Source organism: Ictalurus punctatus, chromosome 14, assembly GCF_001660625.3.
Source record: "Ictalurus punctatus breed USDA103 chromosome 14, Coco_2.0, whole genome shotgun sequence".
In the NCBI taxonomy this organism is placed as follows: Eukaryota; Metazoa; Chordata; class Actinopteri; order Siluriformes; family Ictaluridae; genus Ictalurus; species Ictalurus punctatus.
In genome coordinates this window covers 19,368,861-19,394,478 of record NC_030429.2, presented here as the reverse complement: position 1 = coordinate 19,394,478, position 25,618 = coordinate 19,368,861, and the positions used below count along the sequence as shown (strand labels likewise).

The following is a 25,618-nucleotide window of genomic DNA, read 5'->3' as shown; positions in this document are numbered from 1 at the left end:
AGACCATTAATGACTAATGACTCCAGATCGCATCTGTGTACTGAGACACTAGAAGTAGCAGTGTCAGGGAGTTCAAATTGAGAGCTGTGTTTTTTAATAAATATTTTTTGGCAGATCTATTGGGAAAACATATTTCTTGGTTCTCTTAATCACAGAGCGCACACAGATAACATGGAAAGACAGTACAATTAGACTATTGACTACAGCACTGCTGTAGGTACAGGTAATCTATAGCAGACTTACATCCTGAGGACTGTGTGTGTGATACTGATGTCCCCCTGCTGTTAATGTGGTTTCTGGACTCCACTTACATGATCACTGGGGTCCTGCTGATATTCCCTGCCCACCTCTGATCACTTCTTGTGCCAAGTGTGTTTCTCTGATGGTGATTTAAACAGCTCTGGCATCTCTCCACCAGGGCTCTTAAAGTATTTTCCATTAGCATTCCTCTTCCTCTTCCCCTCCAATTCTTTCTTTCAGTTCAGTTCAATTCAAACTAAGGTTTTGTGGACATGACAGTTTTGTAGTAGTATTGCCAGATCATTCAGATGATTCCAGCAATAATGCAATAATAAATGGTAGTGTCACTTCTATTATTTCGGGAGTGTGTGTGTGTGTGTGTGTGTGTGTGTGTGTGTGTGTGTGTGTGTGTGTGTGTGTGTGTGTGTGTGTGTGTGTGTGTGTGTGTGTCTTTATATATGATTCAGTGCAGCCGGAACAAAGCTGGCTCACATAAGAGAGGGAAATGTATACTAAAGGTCTGGTAGCCTTTCTTAAAATAATTTTAATTAAAAAATTTTTTAAAGAAATGAATCCTCAAAAGTCTTTGGATGGTTAACATTTCTAACTTTTTCTAAAATTCTACCTTTTCTGAAAGAGAAATCTTCTGTTGTAGGATTTTACGTAGAATCCTTAAGATTTCCTTGAGAGGTAAAAAATTATAATAATAATAATAATAAAAATGCTTTAGGCTGCTAGATTCTTTACTAAGAATTTTGTTTCTAATGATAATACCTTATTATTCTTAGCTTTCCGGTCGCTTGTTGGTTTTAAATATAGTAATGTTCTGTTTTGGGGAACAGATAGAAACAGGGAAATTCACTTATATAGTCTTCTTGTACACAAAGGTAAAATCATGAGGATGATTCAAAAGCTGGATGTAAAATTCAAACTAACACATGCCTGGATGTACAGCATTCAAATAAAGTAAACAAAATAAAAGAAATACAATTTAAAAAAATACAATTAAATAAAATATATCAATTAAAAGCAAGTTTACCAATAAGGCTTAAACATTTAAAGAAATCAAAGGGAAAAGCTCTCTCATACTGAGTTACTTTATCTATGTACTTAATTCTTGCTAATTTCCTTACCAATGATTTGTTGTTAAAGCCATTAAAAGCTTAATATTTTTCCAATTTGGGCTCTGTCCATTTTTATTTTTAATTTCCCCCAGGAGTGTATGAAGACTGTACAGAAATGCCTGTGTGTTTATTAAAATGCGCATGTGGCATTTTCATCAAAGAACAGACACAATGTAGGTCTTGAATACATGAAATGAATACATAAATGAAAGCCTTTCTGAATGAATCTGGGGCAGTCTGACTTCATTCAGCCCTCACAGTCACATAGTGCCCTCTATCATCAAAGAGTAACATTACTAACCCACTGTCTATACTGCGTTCCCATTCTGACACACACACACTGTATTACCACATATCACTGAGCAAAGTAATATTTTTTTTGTTCTAATTATGATATTAATTCTAAATGCTATAATTAATTGTTTATTAACATATAATGTTTACAGTGGTGCATGAACATTTGTGAACCCTTCAGAATTTAGTATATTTCTGCATTTAATTATGACCTAAAACATCATCAGATTTGTTTCATTGGATTCTCTTTGTCTACCTTTAGGATGTGAAAATCTGATGATGTTTTACTGTAGGTTATATTTATGTAGATATACAGATCTACTACTGTATTACGCCTTTGTACATGCCATGTGGCTTTTTATGAAGCCTCGTCTCATATACAGTGTACAGTATATGACCTGCTCTGTTAGATTGTAATGAATGTGTATAATTACAGTGTATTTTAAGTCGATAGTATGGTAACAAGAACATGAAAAGAACCAGAGAATATTTTCATAGTATTCTGATGCCAAAACTGACAAGGAATATTAAAAACACCCGAGTGTTTGTTAAATTAAACCCTTAGGACAGAAACAGATTAAAAATCAGTTTTAATCACATCATGTGAACATTAAACTCTAATGTTCTCATTTTGTGGTCATTCCCAAACTGCCTAAATCAGAGGGTTTTTTTATCCTCTGCTGGCAAAGCCATTTTTGCCTTCTCTATCTTACTCTGGCCACCCAAAAACTAGCATGTGGAACAAATCTTAAACACACAGCACAATCTGTAACTCCCAGTCCAAACCGCAAAAGGCCAAACGTATCACATGGGAAATGATTGTTTACTCCATATGTGTTCTAGAAAAATAGTTTATTATTTCATTCTCTCTGTCTACAGAGTATATATCAAGAGAAATTTATCTATCAACACCTATCCAGGACTTTGATGCCTGATCTTGGTGAGCTAGCCCATGCTGTCACTACTTCACAAACAGCATGATATTCCACTTCAAAACTTAAAAACACAACAATGAAATTCAGACACAGACCAGTCTAAGTCTGTCTGTCTAATCATCTAGCAGTTACTGAAACTCTGTGCAGATAGTGGTTTATAGACATAGAGACAGCATAATGAAAGACTGAGAGAGAGAGAGAGAGAGAGAGAGAGAGAGAGAGAGAGAGAGAGAGAGAGAGAGAGAGAGAAAGACACACAGAGAGACAGAGAGAGAGAGAAAGAGAGAGAGAGACAGACAGAGGCAGAGATACACACTGTAAATTATACTTCAAAAAGGCAAAATAATTTCTGCACCACAAATGCCCCTTCTGTAATTTTTATTTCATTTAATCTTAAAAAAAAAAAGGAAATTTGAATGTTTCCACTGCAAGTACCATTATAAACCATCAGCTGTTAACCATTAAAACCATTACCAAATGGTTTCCATTAAGTAGTAGGATGGTATTCACTAGACATAACATGCCACCAATAGAAGGCAACAAATTACCAGTGAAGACCCAGAGGGACCATTTCCATTCAAACCAATATAATTCCTATTATAACAATTAAAATCATCAATTAAAACATGTTTTTCAATCATTTGGAAGAATTTATGCTGTAAGAATTTACAGCAACAACATACTTGCTGAAACATCATGAAATCTTGCACCTGGAGCCTATCCCAGGGATCATCGGGCACAAGGCAGGGTACACCAGGGACATCCATTGCAGGGCACAATCACATACACACTCACACACCCATTCATACACTACGGACACTTTAGACATGCCAATCAGCCTACCATGCATGTCTTTGGGAGGAAACCGGAGTACCCGGAGGAAACCCCCATAGCCAACTCCACACACACATGGCCCTGGCGGGACTCAAACCCTGGTCCCTGGAGGTGTGAACGTGCTAACCACTAAGCCACTAAGCCAATAACAAGGAACTTGGGGCACAAGGTGGGGGACACCCTGAACAGCGTGCCAACCCATCATAGGGCACAATCACACACACCTTCACAGACTACGGACAAACTACGGAAATGCCAATCAGGCTACAGCACATGTCTTTGGACTGGGGAGGAAACAGGAGTACCCGGAAGAAACCCCTGAAGCACGGGGAGAACATGAAAATGCATACAGGGCATGATTGGCATGTCTAAAGTGTCCATAGTGTATGAATGGGTGTGTGAATGTGTATGTGATTGTGCCCTGCGATGGATTGGCACCCTGTCCAGGGTGTACCCCGCCTTGTGCCTGATGCTCCCTGGGATAGGCTCCAGGTTCCCCACGACCCAGTATATAAGGCTATAGAAACTGGATGGATGTGTTGCCCCTAACCCTAACCCTTGTCCACTAATCGTAGGGTTGGTGGTTCAATTCCCGGCCCACGTGACTCCACATGCCGAAGTGTCCTTGGCAAGACACTGAACCCCAATTTGCTCCTTGCATGGCAGCTCTGCAACCATTGGTGTGTGTGTGTGTGTGTGTGTGTGTGTGTGTGTGTGTGTGTGTGTGTGTGTGTGTGTGTGTGTGTGTGTGCATGGGAGAATGAGAAACAGTGTAAAGACCTTTGTAGAACCGTTAAGGTTAAAAATAAAAAAAAATTAAAAAGCACTATATAAGTGCAGACCACTTACCATTTACCAAATGTCATTCAGGATCCCACCACTGGAGGGCAGCACTGAGCTGTGTACTGAAATATACTGAAGAGACCCATCGTACAACGCTAGTCTATAACTATCTTCTAGCGAATGTACACGTTTTGATTTGTGGAAATACGTAAGAGTAATCGTAATTATATTTCATAATTGCATGAGATAATGCGGCGAGTGATTTCTGTTTGAACTTCAGTTCTCATCTGATAAAGTTAAACCTACAGGGGAAATGACCTACAACAGAGGAAGTTGGTCAATATGGGAAAACCCCCAAGCACACGAAACAAAACCAAAAAAAAAGCTCATTACTGCTAGTCTGACGATTCATGCACCATTTACCAGTGCTGTTAAAGTGGAGCTTTGGTTTTAAAACGAAAGAGAAGCGGTGTATTCGAGTGTAGGGCAGGGTAGTGTTCGTAAAGAACCAGGAGCAGTGAGTATGAGCTCCAGTATCACCTCAGAGACATTAGTGCGGAAGTTGAGCCACTCCACTCTGCGAAATCTCTCTGACTTTCTGGACCCACAAGACGCGTGGAAAAGTGTCCTTGTAGACATACACAAAGACACAGGAGAGCCGAGGTACACCCAGTTACACCTCAGGTAGAGTATTATTACTACAAGTGTTTGTTTCTGAGACATGGCAGCTTCCTGGTCAATACTGATTCGATACACGACTCGTTTGGGAATCGATTCACCCATGAAAATATTCGTATCAGCTACAAAAAATTAGGAAAATATTATATTTAGAGATTAGTATATACCAAAACATACATCACAGTAACTAAATCAACTATGTAACCTTCTGTTACTGGATTTTGCAGAACAGATGATGTGTTGTCATTTGCATGATCTATGTCACGTCAGTCATTGTCATGTTTTTATTTGTAGCATAACATGCATGAGTGTAAGACTATAGATAAACCTGAGATGATACCAACCTGGTATTTCAGGTTAATATCTGCCCGGATGGAATTCTCAGTATCATCTCTCCGCATGAAGTGAACAATGAAAACAAGTACCAGGATAGAACAAGAAACCAAATAACCCATACTATAACTAGTATTGTGCATTTCTTGAACAAAATGCATAGCGTTTGCACATCTTAAGCAAGTCCCTGGTGTTGCTAATGGGTTGCTAGGGTCTTGCCAGGTGGTTACTATGGTATTCCATAGCTATTGTGCAGCTTAAAGGGATAATTCACCCCAAAATGAAAATTGTATCATCAATTACTCATCCTCATGTTGTTCCAAACCCGAAAGAGTTTCGTTCATCTTCGGACGAAGACATTTTTAATGAAACCTGGTAGATTTCTGTCCCTCCGTTTACAGTCCGGTAACCAATACTTTCAAGCTCCAAAATTCTTATAAAGGCATCGTAAAAGTAATCCATGTTATTCCAGTGGGTTAATCCCAAGTTTATGAAACGATACGAATGCTCTGTGTGCGCAGAAAAAAAACTAAAATGAAGTCTTTATTCACAAAATATCTTTAGTTATGCATAGCTCTCTGACGCGCATTTACGAGAGAACCACAACAACTGTGTGTTGTGTTGGCGTGAGAGCGGACAGAAAATGCAAGTCCTCCTCTATGTCGAGATCTGCAGACATCTTTGTTACATTGATTGTTCTGTGTGACTCAGTTTGTGTACAGCGTCTGTCTTCCTCTGCTGTGAACGGTGCAGCGCTTCCGGGTCCTGTTGTATCACGAGAACGGACATTTTTTTATCCGCTCTCACATCAACACGACACACATGCGTGAATGCGGATCTATGCGGAAGTAAAGTTATTTTGTGAATAAAGACTTGATTTCCATTGTTTTGGGTTTTTTGCGCACTCAGATCATTCGTATTGCTTCATACAACTGAGACTAAACCACTGGAGTCACATGTGTTACTTTTATGATGCCTTTATGAACTTTTTGGAGCTTGAAAGATTTGGTTACTGGACTGTAAATGGAGGGACAGAAATCTTCCATCTTTCATTAAAAATTCCTTCATTTGTGTTCCGAAGATGAACGAAAGTCTTACGGGTTTGAAACGACATGAGGGTGAGGAATTGATGACACAGTTTTCATTTTTGGGTGAACTATCCCTTTAAGCAAGTCATCAGTGTTGCCAGGTGGTTGGTAGGTTGTTGCTACTCTGCATCTTAAGCAAGTCCTTAGTGTTGTTAAGGGGTTGGTAGGATGTCGCTAAGTGGTTGCTGTGGTATTCCATGTGGTTGGTAGATTATTGCTAGGTTGCTATCAGCCCTGATGGGATACTCAGTATCAGACTTGACATCCAGCTTCAACATGATGAAAGGAATGGTGAAAAGCGGCACCACCTTAAAACAAAACACCAAAAGGTCACATACTGTATTAAAGAAAAGCTGGCAGATTTGTCAGGAGTTTAACAGATTACAGGCTTGACGGTATTGTTTTCTAATGTTTCTTTATTTTGTTTGCAGGAGATTTGAGAGGTTGGTGACCCAAGGTAAAAGTCCTACAGTGGAGTTGTTGTATGATTGGGGTACCACAAACTGCACAGTCGGGGAACTGGTGGAAATTCTGATCAGACACAAACTTCTTGCACCTGCCAGAGTACTACTGCCAGGTAAGGGGATTTGTTCAAACATTAATACCAAAACAACTGCAGTGTGTTAATAATAATAATAATAATAATAATAATAAATATTAAGAATGGTTTTATTTGGCCTGTTTTGTAGGGCCCGTAATTAAGAAACCATGGACAACAATTGGTTAAATTTTTCACTTGTTTTATTTTTTTCTGACTTGTTTCTCTTTTTTTTTGATGCTCCAGATTTGTGTAACTCCATGTCACACATAATTGCATCTGGATACTGCCATTAGCTGTGATTAAAACAATAACAAATTTTTATAGGAGGTTGTGGCCCGCTAAACCATTTCTACCATTGAAAATGAAGATAAGCTCCTAAATGTTCTCCACTATGCTTCTATAGTTAAAAGTCTCTTTATTTATTATTATTTCTTTATTGTCTCTGATTACCTAACTACCTACTATTATAAACCATAACATTTTATTCGTAGGATTTTAATGGCTCCTTGGTTATTTTTCTACTATTAAACCCTGCTCAAACCCCACAGCCCAAACATGTTTATGAAACTCATGAAAGTCTGAGATCATTGTCACTATGGTCATGTCACAAAATCACATTTATTATTGATATGCCTCCGAAATTAGATATAACTGCAGCACCTGTTGCCACACATTGGAGAGCAGTCGAGGATCCACCCACTGAATATCACCGGGAGCAGACTCAGCTTTGTGCAGTAAAATTGGACAAAGCACAGCTAAAAGAAGAAACGCCTAGCACGTTGCCTGACAGCACAACAAGACCGGAGGAGAGTGAAGAGCCTGATGAAGAAGGTATGTCCGTCCATGTGTGTTCACATAATGTTGAAATTCCAGTACAGACATCAGTGTGTACCAGTCCTAAGGTGACCCAAGGAGTCAGGATGTACGGTAACTCACTGTATGTCTATCAACATTCAGTCACGTAATACGTGGTACAGTTTAGCGTTCTAGCTGAAAGACATCAAAGCATTAAAATGTTTCCATAGAAATGACTCAATTCTGAGTCTGGGGAAATGAAATAAAAAATCTTGGAGGCATGAATTGCACAATCTGCAATCTCAAATCTTGGAGGCAATTTGAACAATCTGCACTTGTGTAAGCTTTTCCTGTGTAAATACTGATGTAACCAAAGTTACCAATTCAAGTCACTAAATCTTAATGTGGCCCTACACTTAGATAAACAAAACCATAAACCTTATTACAATCTTGAGACTAATAAGCAAAAACCACTAAGACTTCACTAATGATTGCAATAAGAGCTAATCATATTCTCTGCTCCCCTGAATCTAGGTTTCTACTCCTTCACATATCGTGAGCTGACACGAATCACAGGCAACTGGGATGAACGGCCAGCTTCATTGGGAGGCAGCAGACTGGGGGAGGGTGGCTTCGGAATCGTTTTCAAGGGTCTGCACAACATCAAGCCTGTGGCAGTAAAGAAATTGAATTTGGTAAGTAACTGAGTGATGTACGTACATTCAAGTGCACATACAATATGCTGGTAATAATTGTATGCAAGAATAAGCAACACATATGTGAACAGATATGAACCAGTGTGCAATCTGGTCTTTATTTGTGATCTTCTGCTCATAGGTAGATGACCTGTCTCCTGAGGAGCTCAGGTCTCAGTTCAATCAAGAGATTCAAACACTAAAGATGTGAGTTAACAATAAGCAGTCTCTGTCTGTCTGTCTGTCTGTGTCCGTATTTTCCCCTCTGCCTCTGTATCACTGATCTCTCATAATAAGTGTAACAGCGTAATATTTATTATTTAGATGTTAAGTTTGCTAACTGTTCATATGGTTACTCAGTAGATGGACAGTGAGCCAGTGTTTATTTTGTCTATAGGAGTTTTTCCTTTAATGGAAATAATATGTGGCTTATTTTTTTTTATTTTCAGGTTAAAACATGTGAATCTGGTGAATATGGTCGGTTATTCCTGTGACGGCCAGTATCCATGTTTAGTCTATGCTTACATGTCTAATGGTTCGTTATTGGATCGACTAGCATGTTTGGTGAGTCATAAATTTTTTTGACTAACAATTTTCATTCAGGTTTCTATACTTAAGATCTTTTGGGTGGACTATTTTATCATTTGAAGCAGTTTACCACTATATCAGCACACCAATCAAATGTTTCCAGTGGACGTCGTTTTGTAGTTATTTGAACCGTAAGCAAGTTTCAGATTTAAATGGATAAATTGAGAATCCTACATCTTGCATCCCAATCTAAAGTAATTTGAACGCTTTTTTCATTACGTTTTTCCAGAACAATTCAGTTTTTTGCACATTTCTGTACTGACTACCTGCTGCTACTCCAATTACTGCTATGCCCATATATGGTATAAGCTTATCTGCTGTATTCTATGTCATGGCATGTTATGTTTACACTCACAGCATTTTTATTATATTGTTAATCTTTTGCACTAGCTGTTATATCTGACATTTCCACACTAGAACTGTGTACTGTTCGGTGCTACACTGTCTCTTACTGTGCCTGTTATCCTGTTTTTAGTAGTTATTGTACTATCTTGTGTTGTTTGCAGACCTTTACACGTACACTTTATGTATAAATGTGTAGCTCTTATTTAGTTTTGTGTTGCCTCGTGTAGTTCTGTGTTGTTTCATGTAGCACCACAGTCCTAGACGAATGTTGTTTCCTTTCACTGTGTACTGGACCAGCTGTACATGGTTGAAATGACAATAAAGCCACTTGACTTAACTTAACTTAACTTGACTTGATTTGACTACACACAAATTCTATCCTACTTGTACATGCAATCGAGTTGTCAGTTTAACCCAAACCTAGCAAATTAGATATTGTTTACAACCAAGTAACAGTGGCTTGTATATAATGTACTTTATATAAAATATTATTGGATAATCTTGTGTGCAGGACGGAAGCAGTCCTTTGTCCTGGCAAGTGAGGTGTGCTATAGCACTTGGAACAGCCAGAGGCCTCGAGTACCTTCACAACAACAACCACATACATAGAGATGTGAAAAGGTACTGAAAATTCTGATCCATTAGGATAGTCCTGATCAGCTTTGGACGCCATACCTCAGGGAGTCACTACTATATAATTTACTAATGTGCAGTCCTTTTGCATTATAGTAGGCCTGTTTATTTAACAAAGATGAGGTTTTTGTGAGAGTTTAGGTCATGTTCGCACTTAGAAAACAACCAGTATGTCACTTTGATCTTATTAATGTTCATTTAATCCCATAACCAGCATTCAAGACATGATGAATATTAAATGCATTCGTTAACACAATGGCCAAGTGAAAGCTCCAATCTACTTCACAGTCTTATGTTGTGGTTTCCTGGAAACGCTTGGTTTGTGGAGGCTAAAAAGTGGTAGCTATTACATAATGTAATAAAAATATGGAAAGCTACAGTAATTAACTAGTTAATTGTATTAATACAGACACGAATGAGCATATCAGTTCTTTCATAATGGACGACTTGACCATAGTTATCATAGTTAACCATTATCCTTTTGTCTCTGAGATCTTGTTTGCGTCCTCAACAAAAAGTCAGCAAGTTGTTGGCGAACATGTGGCTGTGAGCTCTGGTGTTTTATGTTCACACTGCACGTAAAAGGTATTTTATGCTCCCGAGTCTTGAAACAGAAAAGCATTCACCGTATACTTTGGAAATCGCATGTTCGAATATGAACGATGCTACAGGCATCCACGACTGGGAGTCTGAATTCGAGTGTGATCGTTCCCTCTGCAGTGTTGGTCTGGTTTCATACTCACCTGATTCTATCGAACCCTGGTGCATTTGCGTTCATCTTACGTCATCACAAAAGCGCACAGAGAACACAGCGCGACGTTTTTTTTGGTGCTATTATGCGTAACAGATATTATGCGCAGCAGTGGGCCTCTTCTGTGTCCCACAGTGTTCCCCTGTCACTCATGGTACACGTGTCGTGGAAACTAATGATGTCGTCATCGGCTAAAACACATGCGGAGGTTACTTTACTTCCTGAACAAGTGCAGATGCGAGTACAAGTTGCGTTCACGGGAATCGTGGCACAGTTCCAGTGCAGCCGAACTCAGACAACCTCCTACAGGTAGTCTCGGGTTCGGTAGCGCGGTGCGCTTCCCAGTCCGGATGACAGCTTTCACATCACAAATTCTTCATGCAAACCGTGCTGTGTTTCGGACTAAACTGCCAGTGTGAAAGCCCCCTTACTCTCTCTCCTCTGTAAATCAGATAGTAGCCAATCATAGGCGTCTCGGAGCTCATGTATGCAGAACAGGGCAGATAGCACAGTGTGTTAAAATGCCGTGTGATGCAGCACTTGTCTTAAAGAGAGCACGTGTTTGCTCTACTCATCCTGGTTGGTAGCTGTCATGTGATGATGGAGAGCTGACTGATTTGTCCGTTCCTGTACCTGTAGATGTACGTGCACACACTGCACCTTCCTGCACAACTTTAGCCCTGCACCCCATCACGAACAGTCCAATTTGTGCAACGCACCCAGTGCAAACATTCACACCTTAAAAGTTTAATCAAATCAATCGAGTTTGACTCCCACCCTCAGGCACAGATTGTTTTCATACGTGGTGTGGACTGTACCTAGGTTCTGTTGGTTTTCTGCTACCTTACTCGGGTTTGAAAACGGGTTTGATATTTGGTCACACATACCAAACTCTTGATGCAGATGGCTTCAGTCCCTGTGAAGAACTAAAAAATGAATAATCAGAGTGAATTTGAATCAAATAATATGAACAAAATGTGTCTTACTTTGCAGTGGGAATATCTTGTTGGATGAATCGTTCGTCCCCAAGATTTCAGATTTTGGTTTAACGCGAGCATCGGCTAAGCTTTCATGCACGACGGTGATTACCGAGAGAATTGTGGGTACGACGGCTTACATGGCACCAGAGGCCCTGAGAGGAGAGATCACCCCAAAATCAGACGTCTTCAGCTTCGGAGTGGTACGTCAAGGCTAAACTCCTAACAAATGGAATGTGGCACTGTAAATCGTGTAATCACAACACGAAAAGACATTACTGTAACGTTTGTAATAGACAAGGTTCAAATTGGAATTGTTGGAGATACACTTCACTTGGAATTAGTAAGTAGTAAAGCATATAGTCAACACACAACATTACAATGAAGACGCATCAGCCAGTGGTTTATAGCGGTAACAAATAAACCATACATACTCTGGCCACGGTAAATATGACATCCCGGTTCTTTCAGGTGCTGCTGGAAATTCTGTCTGGACTCCCTCCTGTCGATGAAAACCGGGATCCAAAACTTCTGGTCAGTCCAGAGCACTGAATGTCATTCTCATAATAATAATAATAATATTATTATTATTAACACTCTCAACCTTATTCATGCAGCGCAATCACACACCTCATGTCTTTCCATCTATATTTCTGTAATGTCACATCTGTTGCCTTCTTCAGATGGAGATGAAGGATGAGATCGAGGACGAGGAGATCACACTAGAGGAGTTTATAGATAAGAAAATCCTGGATTTGGATATGGAGTCTGTGGAAAGGATGTACAACGTGGCCAGCCAGTGCCTGAATGAAAGAAAGAACAGGAGGCCACTGATGAACGAGGTATGTATTGATATTTTTATGTTTGTTTGTTTTGTTTGTTTAAACACGGCACTGAAAATCTCATAGGATTTACTATGAAACATTTGACAAGCAAGTATTATTGGATCAAGAGCCTGGTATGTTCTGGTATGCAAATGCAGGCTATGTAGGAAGGGTTTATCCAGGGAAACCCGGTGTGTGTAAGGTTGGTGGTATTTCCAGTTGCCATGTTTAAGTAAGCTCGTTTTTTTTCCTCTTTTTTTTTCTTTTTTATGAAAGATAATGTATATGTTTGGTAAACATATTGACAGTTTTATTTCTGGTTTCTATACCTAAGATCTGTGTCATTTTTTTCTCTCCTTTTGGGAGGACTATATATATAATTTGTGCCAGTTTACCACTTTGGTGATTGGTCACTACACCAATCACGTTTCCACGTGACTCTGAGATCAGCTATTACGGCCCTGAGCAAACACATCAGTGTGTTCTTTATTAAGCTGTATTCGTCCTTCTGAGCCGTAACGTAATGTCCATCACTAAATTCAGCTGTGCACAGTGTCATTGTGTCAAATGCCGAAGTGTGATAATAAACAAATACGGCTTTAGGGCAAAACACGGTTTTGATAAGTGCTACAAATATGCATTACAATGTACAAGCTTTGACAAGACAAGGAGTGCATTAGCTTCACATCAGCATCGTTTGCATAATGTTTCTCGATGCAATACAGTGCATCTATTTTAAATCTAGATAAATGGATAAGGTTCATTTTTTCTGTGTTGTGGTTTTATCTGCTAGGTGATTGCTGAGCTGGAGGGATCTTAAATCTTGATCACCTAGACCCAACACAGAGCAATGAGAGACTGAACTCTGAAATGTTATGTAAATATTTGTACTTTATGGCCTTATTAAAGAAATTCAAACTAATCAGCAAGTGGTTTGATATTATTATTATTCAATGAAATAAGAAGTCGTTTGTGATTTTAAATATTTTTTTATTCTTTAAAAAACAAAACATTACAGAGAAAAACACTCTCAAGACCACCAAACATGAGACATAATTCACTATATAATTCCATTTACATGATTGTTGGCTCGTGCAGATGTTCAACAGTGGTTTATCGCACATTTGGTTTGGCTTATATATCGTCATGCTAGTAGTTTTCCTGACACCTTGTGCTACATTGTACGAAGTACACACCAGTGCCTGAGAAAAAGCAATAATAGCCATAAAGTGAGCAAATTATTATCGTAACTGTTTATTTCAAGTAATTCACTGAATACAAATTCTAAAGCCAATTCATCTCATCAACTGTTTTTTTTTTTTTTTCCTCTCATCTAAACAGTGTAAAGTTTCACACGAAGCATATATTGCAGCTTCACTTTCTACCCAGTGTGTCGAGATGTTTATACAACTCTGGGTTTACTGACTGCTATTTGTTTTTTTCATTACCAGTAGCTATATTAAACAGAATGCCAATCTAACCCATGCTACGGACATGAAAACAAGCCCGAATTCTATGCAACTGCATTAAAATGTACATCACTTGCATAGGAAAAAACACTTTTTTCTTTCTTTCTTGGCAAATGGGAACATGAGCACGTGACAGTCAAGTTATATCAAAAATGATACTTTTATTGTGATATAAAAAGCAGTGTCTAATGTTAAAATATCTGTGACCAGAGTTCATAAATGTGAGCATACAGTGTTTGGTGTTGTGTGGAATACATCTATAACTTAAGCCTCATGTAAAAAATACTTCTTTTTTACAGACATTAAAGTTGGAATTTTTTTAAAAAAAGAAAGAAAGAAAGAAAGAAATGGGTTTTGTGGAGGTCTTTTTGTTCTTGATCACATTTCAGAGCGTACATGCTCATGCTAAAGTAGTAATCGTCCAATAATATAACAATTCTTACTGCACTCGCTGACCTTCATAAGATTTTCAAAATGGTACATTCTACTGATGTAAATGGCGCCTTCCTATAATGAATATGTTATACCAACATTCATGCTGGTGTTTATAAACATGTAAATGTGTAGTATTTACCACAAAGATGCCAGTGTGTCGTATGTATGTTTTATGGTACTGCATTTAGAGTAAGATTTGATTGTGCACTCCTGGCATTAATAAACACTTTTTGTTCACGTCATTTCTTTTCAACCAAATTTAGCTAGCTACAGAGGTCAAACCATCACATGAGTTAGTGCGTGCATAGTTCATTATGAGGCTGCGGTCTTTGCGTCAATTTGGGGACAAAATATACATATGCTTTTTTTTCTTTTTTTTCTTTTTTAAAGGTAGATAGCTTTGTGTAAAACAGGCCTCCATTGTTTGGAATGTTCCACTGGAGTACAGGGAAAAGAGGGAATGCGGTCAGATGTGCGTTTAATCGTCAGCTTCCTCGCCATCTCCAGGATGTCGAGTGATCCTGCGATCTCCTCTCCTTCCGGCAGGACCTCTGGGTTTAGCGAACGCCTGTTTGTGCGCATGCTGTTTGGGGTGGACCTCTTCATATAGGAAGTCAGCCGTCAACTCTTCCCCGTTATCGATTTCCAGCTGTGAGAAAGAGATACGGAGAAATTAGGAAAATGTGTTCCAACTGATGCTTGTGCAAAAAATGTTTGTTTGTTTTTTTTATTAGATGCAACTTAGAGGAAAAATATTATAAAAGTTCTCGTACCTTTTTCTCTACTTCCATCTGCAGGTTGTTCTCCACCATGTCTAGGAGAGGATTCTTACAGCTGGAGTAAAGCATCCTCTCTTTAATACTGCAGTTGTAGCCAGGCATCGAGTAAATAAACACTGCAACAGAGAAAATGGTTTAACAACCAGTTTTAACAGTGAAAAGGGAGGAAATTGCATGCAATGATTCCATTTCAGTTGTGCTGAAAGACTCCCAACACACTAATTGTCTAAAAGCAATTGCAGACTGCTATTTGTTGATCTAACTTATCATCCAATATTCCACCCATCCATTTTCCATACCGCTTATCCTACACAGCCGCAGGGGAGCCTGGAGGATATCCCAGAAAACTCTGAGAACAAGGCGGGGGACATCTTGGGACAGGGTGCTAACCCATCGCAGGGCACAATCGCACACACACACACACTACAGACAATTTGGGAATGGCGATCAGCCTACAGCGCATGTCTTTGGACTTGTGGAGGATACAGGAGTACCTGGAGGAAACCCCCAGAAGCACGGGGTGAATACATAAACTCTGCCCACCAACCCCAGAGGTGTGAGGCAAACCTGCTAACCACTTAGCCACTGTGCCCTCTGTCCTATATTTTTATATTATATACCTACCTACTGTATATACCTATATCGCATCCAATATTATATACCTACTGTGATCTTTGCAAAAATCCTAGGCAAGCTTAGAAAGTTCATTAAGAAATCCTTATACATCTACATGCGGGAAAATCCATTAAAGATTTCATGAGTGTTCTTGATTTCAGAATTCAGCCACAGAGTTATCCAGCAGGTTTACCATACCATAACACACACACACACACACACACACACACACACACACACACACACACTATATATGCCAGAGTTACAGTAAAGATACAGCAACAAACAAAGACATTTACCTATAGACTCCAGGTGATCTCCCTCATGTGAGTGCTTGTAAAGGAAGAAGTGGTAGCGTGCAGCGTCTTTAGGAATCCTCTTGGGTAAATCTTTCAGTTCTGTCAGCTCGGTATTCGACAACATGATGAGCTCCTTGGCAAAATCAATTTTCTGTTGACGAACGACATAAGAGATGTCAAATCTTTTCAGCCTTTTGACATGCCACTGTTGCTGTCTTTGTCACATTACTACAAATTGTCATATTTCATGAATACAATCAAATCATGGACTTGTATACCCATTTCTCCCACCTTCCTGGTCTCAAAATTACAGACCACTCCCATTACACTGCATGTATGGGTTACTCCTTTGCATGTTATTATTATACAAGTGAAGGGTAAAATATTTATATAAAAAAAAGAGAGGGAGAGAAAAAGCAAGGGGGGGTTGGGGAGGGAGTGATATGACTGGTGTAGCTATAAATACACTGGGTCGGACTTTTCATGGATAAAATAGATGAGATGTACTGTATTTCATGTTTGCAATTGTTATAATATGAACTATAATCTACAAATATTTGTGCTGCATGTGTTATGTAGCAGTGTTTTGTACTTACGCTACCGGTCAAAAGTTTAGACACACTCATTCTTTATTTTTCCCCACATTTTAGAATCAAAACTCTTATTTGATAAATTTTAGTCATCAAAACTCTGGAGTAACACAAATGGAACTATGGGAATTATGTTGTGATAAAAAATTCAAAATAATTTTAAATTCAAAAATTCAAAATATTTTAGCATCTTCGAAGTAGACGCCCTTTTTGCCTAGAATTTCCAGAAATGTATTCTTGGCATTTTCTCAATCGATTTCTTGAACAATCCCCCTGAGATGCTTTTTAAACAGTATTAAAGGAGTTCCCACCTACGCTGGACTCGTCCGTTTAAATATATTTGTTTGTAAATAAAATGTTCGTTTTCTAATGAAAGAAATGAGTACGTCGGCACGAATATATTTTTGTCTACGACACCGATGTCAAACACTTAATCACACACGTTCAGATCAAAAGGTTTTTAAGATCATGATAAACAGTTCAGTCGTGTCCACAAACTTTTGACCGGTGGTGTATGTCCATAGAAATTACATTCAATGAGTAGCACACCATATATTCCTTCAGTATTAGTATACAGTACAATATTAGTATACAACATAAAATAACTTCTTTTTTTTTTAATGAGAAAAATGTTTGATCAGAAAGCACTTGAGGTATAATTGTTCTCTCATAAGTAAGCAGCAAAAGCCGTGTATTTATTTCCTCCACCTTTCAGCAATTCTTTGGTGAAAGTGACACACATCACTATTCATCAAACACCAATATTTTCAGTGTTTTGCCAAATTAATCATCATCCACTGCATTTTTTAATATTTATTTGAGCATTTTTCTTTACATTATAATAGGCTTGACTGAGCAATTGAGTTCCTACCATTATATCTGGCAAGCAATCTAGACAAAGACTTCAGATCATTGTGTTACAGTACGACAGTGCTCATCTTATTTCAGTTATTGTCTTCCACATCTAAACCAGCTGAACCTGAATCAATAGTGTTACAGTGACTGCATCAAGTCCTGGCTGCTCCACTCGGCTCTTTCAAACCAACACTGCTTGCACAGCAACACTTTTTGGGAAAACGTGGTGAATATACTGTATCTCATCCTCGCTCACTCCTGGTGTCGTGCTTACCAGCTGGACGTAGTTGAGCCTCTTGTCCTTGAACTTCTGCAATGCCTGCATGGCGTCCCCATGCAAAGGGAAAGCCACACCCTGCAGCGTCTGCTGCTTGGTGTCCACGCTGATGTCAGTGTGCACCTGTGCACACACACATTCAGCACAAATGAGTTATTGCATACTATCAATCTTTAAATAATCTACACACATTAATAATTTTTTTTTAAAGGATACATAAGCAGCTTTCTTCATCATTTCCTAAATGCAGCTGAATAAAGGATGTAACCCTGCCCTGAATAATGTCTGGATGAATGACATTATTGACAAAAAAAAAAAAAAAAAAACATAATCTAGCACTCCTAAGACCACTGCAGTATCACTTGCTTCTCATAGTCACTTCCTTTTTGCGATTTCTCCTTCTCTGACTGGCTAGCTTCAAGAATGAGACATGGTCTAGCTTTTTCGGTGCGTTTCCTTATATGGGTATGACCTCGTGACGCACCATTCCCATCGAAAATGAGGAGCTCAGCAGTTACTGCACAGGGCAAAACAAACTGCTCTTTAAAAGCACATGGAATAATGTTGCACTGAGCCAAAGAATAATAAACTTAGCCTTACTAACACTACACTATTTAAAAAGATACTCACCTAATCAGCTTCCCAAGGCGTCCAAGCATCTCTCACTCCAACTAATTTTACATTTACATGACACATTCATATGGCAGATGCTTTTTTGCTCGAAACGTGACTTACAAATAAGCACGTGAAGGTTAAGGGTCTCGCGAAAAGGCCCAGCTCTGGCAGCTTAGCAGTGCTGAGATTTGAAATCATAACCAAACAGCAGCCCAGAGCAATAACAACCGAGCCACCGCGACTGATCTACGAGTTCGTTTCAAAGTCTTATTTACAACTGTATTTTTTTTTTTTATTGTTTTAAATCTAAATGACCTAAATGTTTTTGTTGACCTAAATGAGTGGTGTGTACCTCGCTGAGCTTAATCTGTCTCAGCTCTTCTTCAGCAGCACTGAAAGGAAGAGGTGCAGCCTGGGACATGAGGTATTTCTTGTAACCACTCAGAGAAAGGTCATCCTGAGGAGGAACAGGGAAAAAGAGTGTGAAATGAAATGAAATGAAATGAAACGAAATGAAAAGTGTCAGTAAACATTTAAAATGTTATTTAAACGTGAATTAGGCGTTTCTGAACATTCCGACTTGGCCAATGTGAAGAAATTTGATAGGAACAGTTTTATAGCAAACCCTGTAATTTTATACAGCGGTTTTGTTTTCAGTGTTGTCTAGTAAATTTTGCTCACAAAGATAGTTCCCTTTCTCTTTTTTTCCCCCTTAGCAGATCCTCTGTAATATATATCTCATGATTCACATGTTGCATTATGAACCAATTCTTTACAAAGATAACAAGCAAAACAATTACAGATTCAGACAGCTGTCTATCGTTTACTGGATTTGATGCATCTCTAACCTCCATCTACAGATTTAGGAGCAAATCATGTAGCACAGTCACCACTTTTTTTTTCCTTCTCTAGAGTCATAGTTTAACCCTGTTAAATGACCAGTACACTACTTTATCACAAACTAGTCCTGACTGTGCAAATATCACTTTCCTTATACAACGTACATACCTTTACAGTGCCGAATAGTTCATCTTTAATATGCCCACCCCCAAACTCCTTCTTCACTGTAGCCCTGGTTGCAGCATAAAGCATTTTATCTCTCACCTGTAGAGACACACGAACAAACCAAAGTGTAATTATTAACCAAACGTAAATATGAACTTGAATCCATGCTATCACAGTGCTGTATTTCAAATGAGAACAACTTCTAAAACTTGCCACACCTCTTTCCTAACTTTGTTTTTAATGAATATTCTGTTTAAAAATGTAGATGTTTGGGCTGTGATATCATTATTTGCTCTGAGGTGAAAATAGTTCAGTGAAGTGAAAATGTTTTTTTTTTTTTTAAAAAAGAAAAAAAAAGGGCGTGGCTGACAAGAACTGAAACTTCTTGGCAGACGCTCCATATAAGAACACAGAAAGAACTTGCTGCATAAAAAGCCTGCACTGAAAAGTGGCTACATGCAAGCATCAGGAAACCAGACATCATTATTAAGAACAGAGGAAGCCGTATGTGGCTACTAACCAGTAAAATCAGCTTCCTCTGGTCGCTCATTACACTGATCAGCATTTAGACTTTTTAAATGGAAACAGCAACACTGAACTCAGACCTGCAGATGACTTTCAGAAACATCTAGGCCTATAGCCACACCTACTGTAGGATTTTGCTGACAAGACCAAACCTGTTCCAATTCTACTTCGGTATGGACATGTTCTGTTTGAAAGTATTTAGCTTCGTGTAACAGATTTGCTACATAGAACATCAAAACTCAGAGAGCACTCAAAGGTAAATAGCCCTAAACATACATGAGTCCAGATCGTACCATCGAGGACAGTTCATTTCCCCCATCCATTTAGCACAATGCAATCTGATCAGATTTAAAAATTCTTACAGGAGAGTGGTCTGGTGACCAGGCGAGGAAAACCCACTCGTGTCCTTGACTGTTAGTGGAGTCCAGTCTGTATAAAACGTAGCACGGTTGATCCTTATCAAGAAGAGGGAGAACTAAGGTATTATAGTCTTCCTCCCAACTCTGAGATGCCGGCTTGGTGTCCCCAAGTACAAGCTGTTCTATAAAGCACAAAAAATAACAAAAAAACAATAAGCTAGTGATTTCATCAATTACACTCAGACCAATGGGGCAATATTTATGTTAGTTGCTTACTCTATTTCTTTATTATGCAAATAAACACCGGCTTATTTCAAAGACAAGCTGCTGTTCTTGAGGCACTGTTTCTATTTACAACCCCAATTCTGAAAAAGTTGGGACAGTATGAAAAATGCTAATAAAAACAAAGAGGAGTGATTTGTAAATGTACTTTGACTTGTATTTAAAAAAAAAGAAAAGAAAAGAAAAGGTAAAGAGACAAGGTATTTGATGTTTTGCCTAATCAACTGCATAGTTTTTTTTTGAAGGTTAACGTTTATTCTGAAATTGGTGCATGCAACATGTTCCAAAAAAAGTTGGGACAGGGGCAATTTAGGACTAATAGCGATGTGATAAGTTGAAATAAGAAGGTGATGTGAAATAGGTGAGGTAATCGTCTAGTCAGAGTATATAAGGAGCCTCCAAAAAAGGCCTAGTCCTTCAAGAGTAAGGATGGGTCGAGGCTCGCCAATCTGCCAACAGATGCGTCAATGAATAATCCAACACTTTGAGAACAACATTCCCCAAAGACACATCGGTAGGATTTGGGCATTTCACCTTCTACAGAGCACGATATAATTAAAAGATTCAAGAAATCCGGTCAAATCTCGGTGCGTAAAGGGCAAGGCCAAAAATCACTTCTGAATGCGAGTGATCTCCGATCCCTCAGACGCCACTGTCTTAAAAACCGTCAAGATTCTGTAATGGATATCCTGACATGGGCTCAGGAATACTTTGGTAAACCTTTGTTAGTCAACACCATTCGCCGCTGCATCCACAGATGCAAGTTAAGGCTTTACTATGCAAAACAGAAGTCATACATCAACACTGTCCAGAAGCACCGCCCACTTCTCTGGGCTCGGTCTCATCTGAGATGGACAGTAGCACAGTGGAATCATGTTTTGTGGTCCAACGAGTCGACATTTCAAATAGTTTTTGGACAAAACAGCCGCCGTGTTCTCCGGGCCAAAGAGAAAAGGACCATCCAAGCTGTTATCAGCATCAGGTCCAAAAGCCAGCATCTGTCATGGTATGGGGGTGTGTCAGTGCCCATGGCATGGGTAACTTGCACATCTGTGAGAGCATCATTAATGCAGTAAGATATGTACACATTGTGGAGTAACACATGCTGACATGCAGAGCAGGACAACGCCAAACCACATTCTGCCCGGATTACAAGCTCATGGTCGCATAAGTGGACAGCGCGGGTGCTAGCATGCCCTGCCCGCAGTCCTGACCTGTCTCCCATTGAGAATGTGTGGCGCATTATGAAGCGCAAAATACGGCATTGAAGGCCCCGTACAGTTGCCCAGCTGAAGAAATGCATAATGAATGAAATGGAGAAAATTCCGCTTGCTAAACTTAACCAACTGGTGTCTTCACTCAGCGCCAAAACGCTTAATAAGTGTTATTAAAAGAAAAGGTGATGTTACACAGTAGTAAACAGTCGACTGTCCCAACTTTTTTGGAGTGTATTGCAGTCATCAGATTTGAAATGAGTGTAAATTTTCAAAAATAAATAAAATTCACAAAGTAAAACCTCAAATAATGTGTTAATAATGTGTTTTCAACATAATACAGGGTGAACTGAATTTTCAAATCACTCTTTTTGTTTGTTTATTTTTTACATTTTCCATACTGTCCCAACTTTTTCAGAATTGAGGTTGTAGAATAACACTGGATATTAACAAAATTGCATATTACCTTACCATGCTACATAGCACCTCAAAACAGTATGATACAGAAATCAGTACATATTAATGAGTCCTGTAGTACACATTGGTCAGTACCATACTATACTGGTTTGGATGCAGCCTGTTTAATCAGTTCACTAACTTACGCAGCAGCTGTAGGAGAAAAATCCAGCTAAACTGTAATCTGTAATCAGTCAGATACGGAAATTATATCATATCAAATCTCATTGTTTTTCGTTGTGTCACTATAGCTCAGCAGTCAACATTAGTACAATACAATACACACTACAGCTGCACAACATATCACGTCACCCCCTAGGGAGCCTTATTACAAAGTACTAAATGTTTTATTGTACACCGATCAGCCATAACATTAAAACCAGACAGGTGATGTGAATAACATTGATTATCTCATTATATTGGCATCTCTCAAGGGGTGGGGTAGATCAGGCAGCAAATGAACAGTCAGTTCTCAAAGTTGATGTGTTGGAAGCAGGAAAAATGATCAAGAGTAAGGAACTGAGTGACTTTGCCAAATTGCGATTGCTAGACGACTGGGTCAGAGCATCTCCAAAAAACAGCAGGTCTTGTGGGGTGTTCCCGGTATGCAGTGGTTAGTACATACCAAAAGTGGTCCAAGGAAGATCAACCGGTGAACCTGCTTGAGGAGTGAAGGCTAGCCCGTCTGGTCCAATCCCATAAAATAGCTACTGCAGCGCAAGTTCATGCAGGCTATAGAAAGGTGTCAGAACACACTGTATATCGCAGCGTGCTGTGTATGGGGCTGTGTAGCCGCGCAAAAAAAATAAATAAATAAAATTTAAAAAATTAAAAAAAAGGGACCTACAATGGGCACATGAGTATCAGAACTGGACAATGGAGCAATGGAGGAAGGTGACCTGGTCTGATGAATCCCGTTTTCTTTTACATCACGTGGACAGCTGGGTGTGTTTGTGTTGCTTTTTAGAGGCATAAAGGGGACCTACATGATATTAACCAGGTGGATTTATTGTTATGGCTGATCGGTGTATACACCGATCATGAGACGTTCAAAATGAGTGATAGACTGAATCTCAGCTTTAACATGTGACATAACTAATAACTATTTATTAACTTTTAACTAACTCATTAATCAGGCCTTCCAGTGTAAACCTTGCAATGCTTTGCAACACATATCGTGATCACAATACGCTGCAATTAATAACTGCAACAGAGTATATTGTAAATATTGTGTTTCTCGTGCCTGCTTACCATATTCGATCACAATCTTCAGAAGTCTATAATTTCCATTCCTGGCTCTGGCAAATATGTCTTTCAACTCTCCAGAAGCTTAAAGGTAAAATGCAAAAAAAAAAATTATAATAATAATAATAATAATAATAATAATAATAATAATAATAATATATTAAACATCCAGCAAAGGGGGGGAACATAATCATTTTCAGTGTAAGTGAGCCAGATTTTTACACATCAGCTGCTGAATTCCACATCTGTGTCACATCTGGATGTAAAGCCTGTCACTCAAAAACATGTTTACTTCTCTGGAAAGATTTTGTAACGTGGCACATATTTGCAAAGTGAGACTAAATGTTCAACAACAACAAAAATAAAGAACACAACATGCACTGACTCTACCATGTTCATGTTGAGAACTAATCTGCACATTGCCTTAAGTTACGTAAAACCTAACCTCATGTAAACATGAAGAAGAGCAACATTCCCACTACTAATTATACCTGGACAATAGTTTGTATTATTGTTGTTGTTTTATTTGTTACTAGTTATCTTTTATTTTCTACTGCAGAATCTGTCAGAGCATGCAAAATTATGAATTTCATTGTACAAGGATGCTTGTGCAAGGGATCTTGAGTCTAGGAAATTATCCATCCATTCATTTTTCATACCGCTTTTCCTACATGGGGTCATAGGGAATTCGAGGCATAAGTCGAGGGACACCCTGAACAACGTGCCAACCCATTGTAGCACACAATCTCATACTCACATGCACGCACACACACTATGGACAATTTAGAAATGCCAATCAGCCTACAGCGCATGTCTTTGGACTGAGGAGGAAACCAAAGTACCCTGAGGAAACCCCCGAAACACAGGGAGAACACACAAACTCCACCCACAGAAGGCAGTGGTGGGATTCAAACCCCAACCCTGCAGGTGCGATGCAACAGTGCAAACCACTACGCCAAATTCAGGAAGAAGCCACAAATGGTTTGGATTTTTTTTTATGTATATATACAGAGCAACTGCTCTTTCTGAAGGGAAGTCCTATACTACCGACCTAAATATAAAATACTACCCATGTACATACTGTTTAGTATGGTAGTTTGGACCATAGCCTAGTGGTTCCTTACTGTGCTATACACCCATGGCCTGGGAAGGTGCTACTTCTGATCAGGCAGGTATTTGAGTTGGAAATGAGCCGGCTGTGTGGGTGAAGGCGTTGCCCATTTCCACTTCCACATCCACATCTCGCTATCTCAGCACAGCAGAAGCCCAGGTTTCCAAACACTGCCGTTGTTCGCTTTCAGTCAAGGCTCGGGGATTGAACGAGGTGTTAACAGCATCATATATCAGTTATCTCAAGCACCATCTTCAAACTAACACTGATTTACACCCCCTCCCTCCCTCCCTAAAGCGAGCTCCATGTCTTCCAGCCAGCTCTCACTCTCTTGCTGTCACACACACAGCTCTGCTAGGACCGACGCGTGAATCTCCACATTCAACATCTTTCACAGAGGAAAAAAAAGACATAATGTACAGGAATAAACAGCTCTACAGTAAAAAGACATGTACCTTGAATTCCAGTTTGATGGGACATTTTCTCCTTCGAGGCGAGCGGTTGATTTCAGAAAGCAAAAAAACCCAGGAAGAAGGAAATAGAACTACAGTCACGTGACCGGCTCTGCTCAGTGTCGTCGTCTGGCTTTCTTTCAAAGCGGTTTGGAGCAAGTGCGCATGCGCAGCGGCACCTGTTTCGTGATACGTACATAAAGAGTTCGTTTTTATTATAGTAAATGGATACACTGGATAAATATATGTTTATCCTGAATAAATATAGTTAACTTTTATAGGTTTTTAATGTTGGCTAAAGGGTATTTGTTCAGAAGGGGGGAAATGCAGTGGAAACGAGAGCACTGACCAAAACATTACTCAAGTGAGATGGGGGGAGGGGCGGGACTCATGCGTTGATTGGCTCATATTTTTTATTACGGAATAGTACTACAGTTTTTAATACCGGGATATGCTAATAATCACTCAAAAATACAACAAAAATAGCATTCTTTTCCGTAATATTTATTATTAATATTACAAAAAGAACACTTTTGTTGTGTTTTGTGTGTTGTAAGACAATAAGTTGTTTATATAA

At 39.1% G+C, this 25,618-nt stretch overlaps 2 protein-coding genes across 2 annotated transcripts; one reads left to right on the top strand and one right to left on the bottom strand.

Annotated features, from left to right (window-relative positions):
* Positions 1–4,732: 4,732 nt before the first annotated feature.
* Positions 4,733–13,380, top strand: irak4 (interleukin-1 receptor-associated kinase 4). Its single transcript, NM_001201185.1, is given in 11 exon segments — positions 4,733–4,894; positions 6,741–6,886; positions 7,496–7,681; positions 8,180–8,340; positions 8,483–8,547; positions 8,790–8,904; positions 9,785–9,894; positions 11,651–11,837; positions 12,106–12,168; positions 12,318–12,476; positions 13,252–13,380. Coding segments are annotated over 11 exon segments (1,380 nt in total). The 5' UTR covers position 4,733; the 3' UTR covers positions 13,279–13,380.
* A 1,353-nt stretch (positions 13,381–14,733) lies between these two features.
* On the bottom strand, positions 14,734–25,129 carry twf1a (twinfilin actin-binding protein 1a). Its single transcript, NM_001200900.1, is given in 9 exon segments — positions 14,734–15,011; positions 15,136–15,257; positions 16,056–16,206; positions 17,775–17,900; positions 18,745–18,849; positions 19,401–19,496; positions 20,285–20,463; positions 23,485–23,562; positions 25,045–25,129. Coding segments are annotated over 9 exon segments (1,053 nt in total). The 5' UTR covers positions 25,070–25,129; the 3' UTR covers positions 14,734–14,840.
* Between the last annotated feature and the right edge of the window lie 489 nt (positions 25,130–25,618).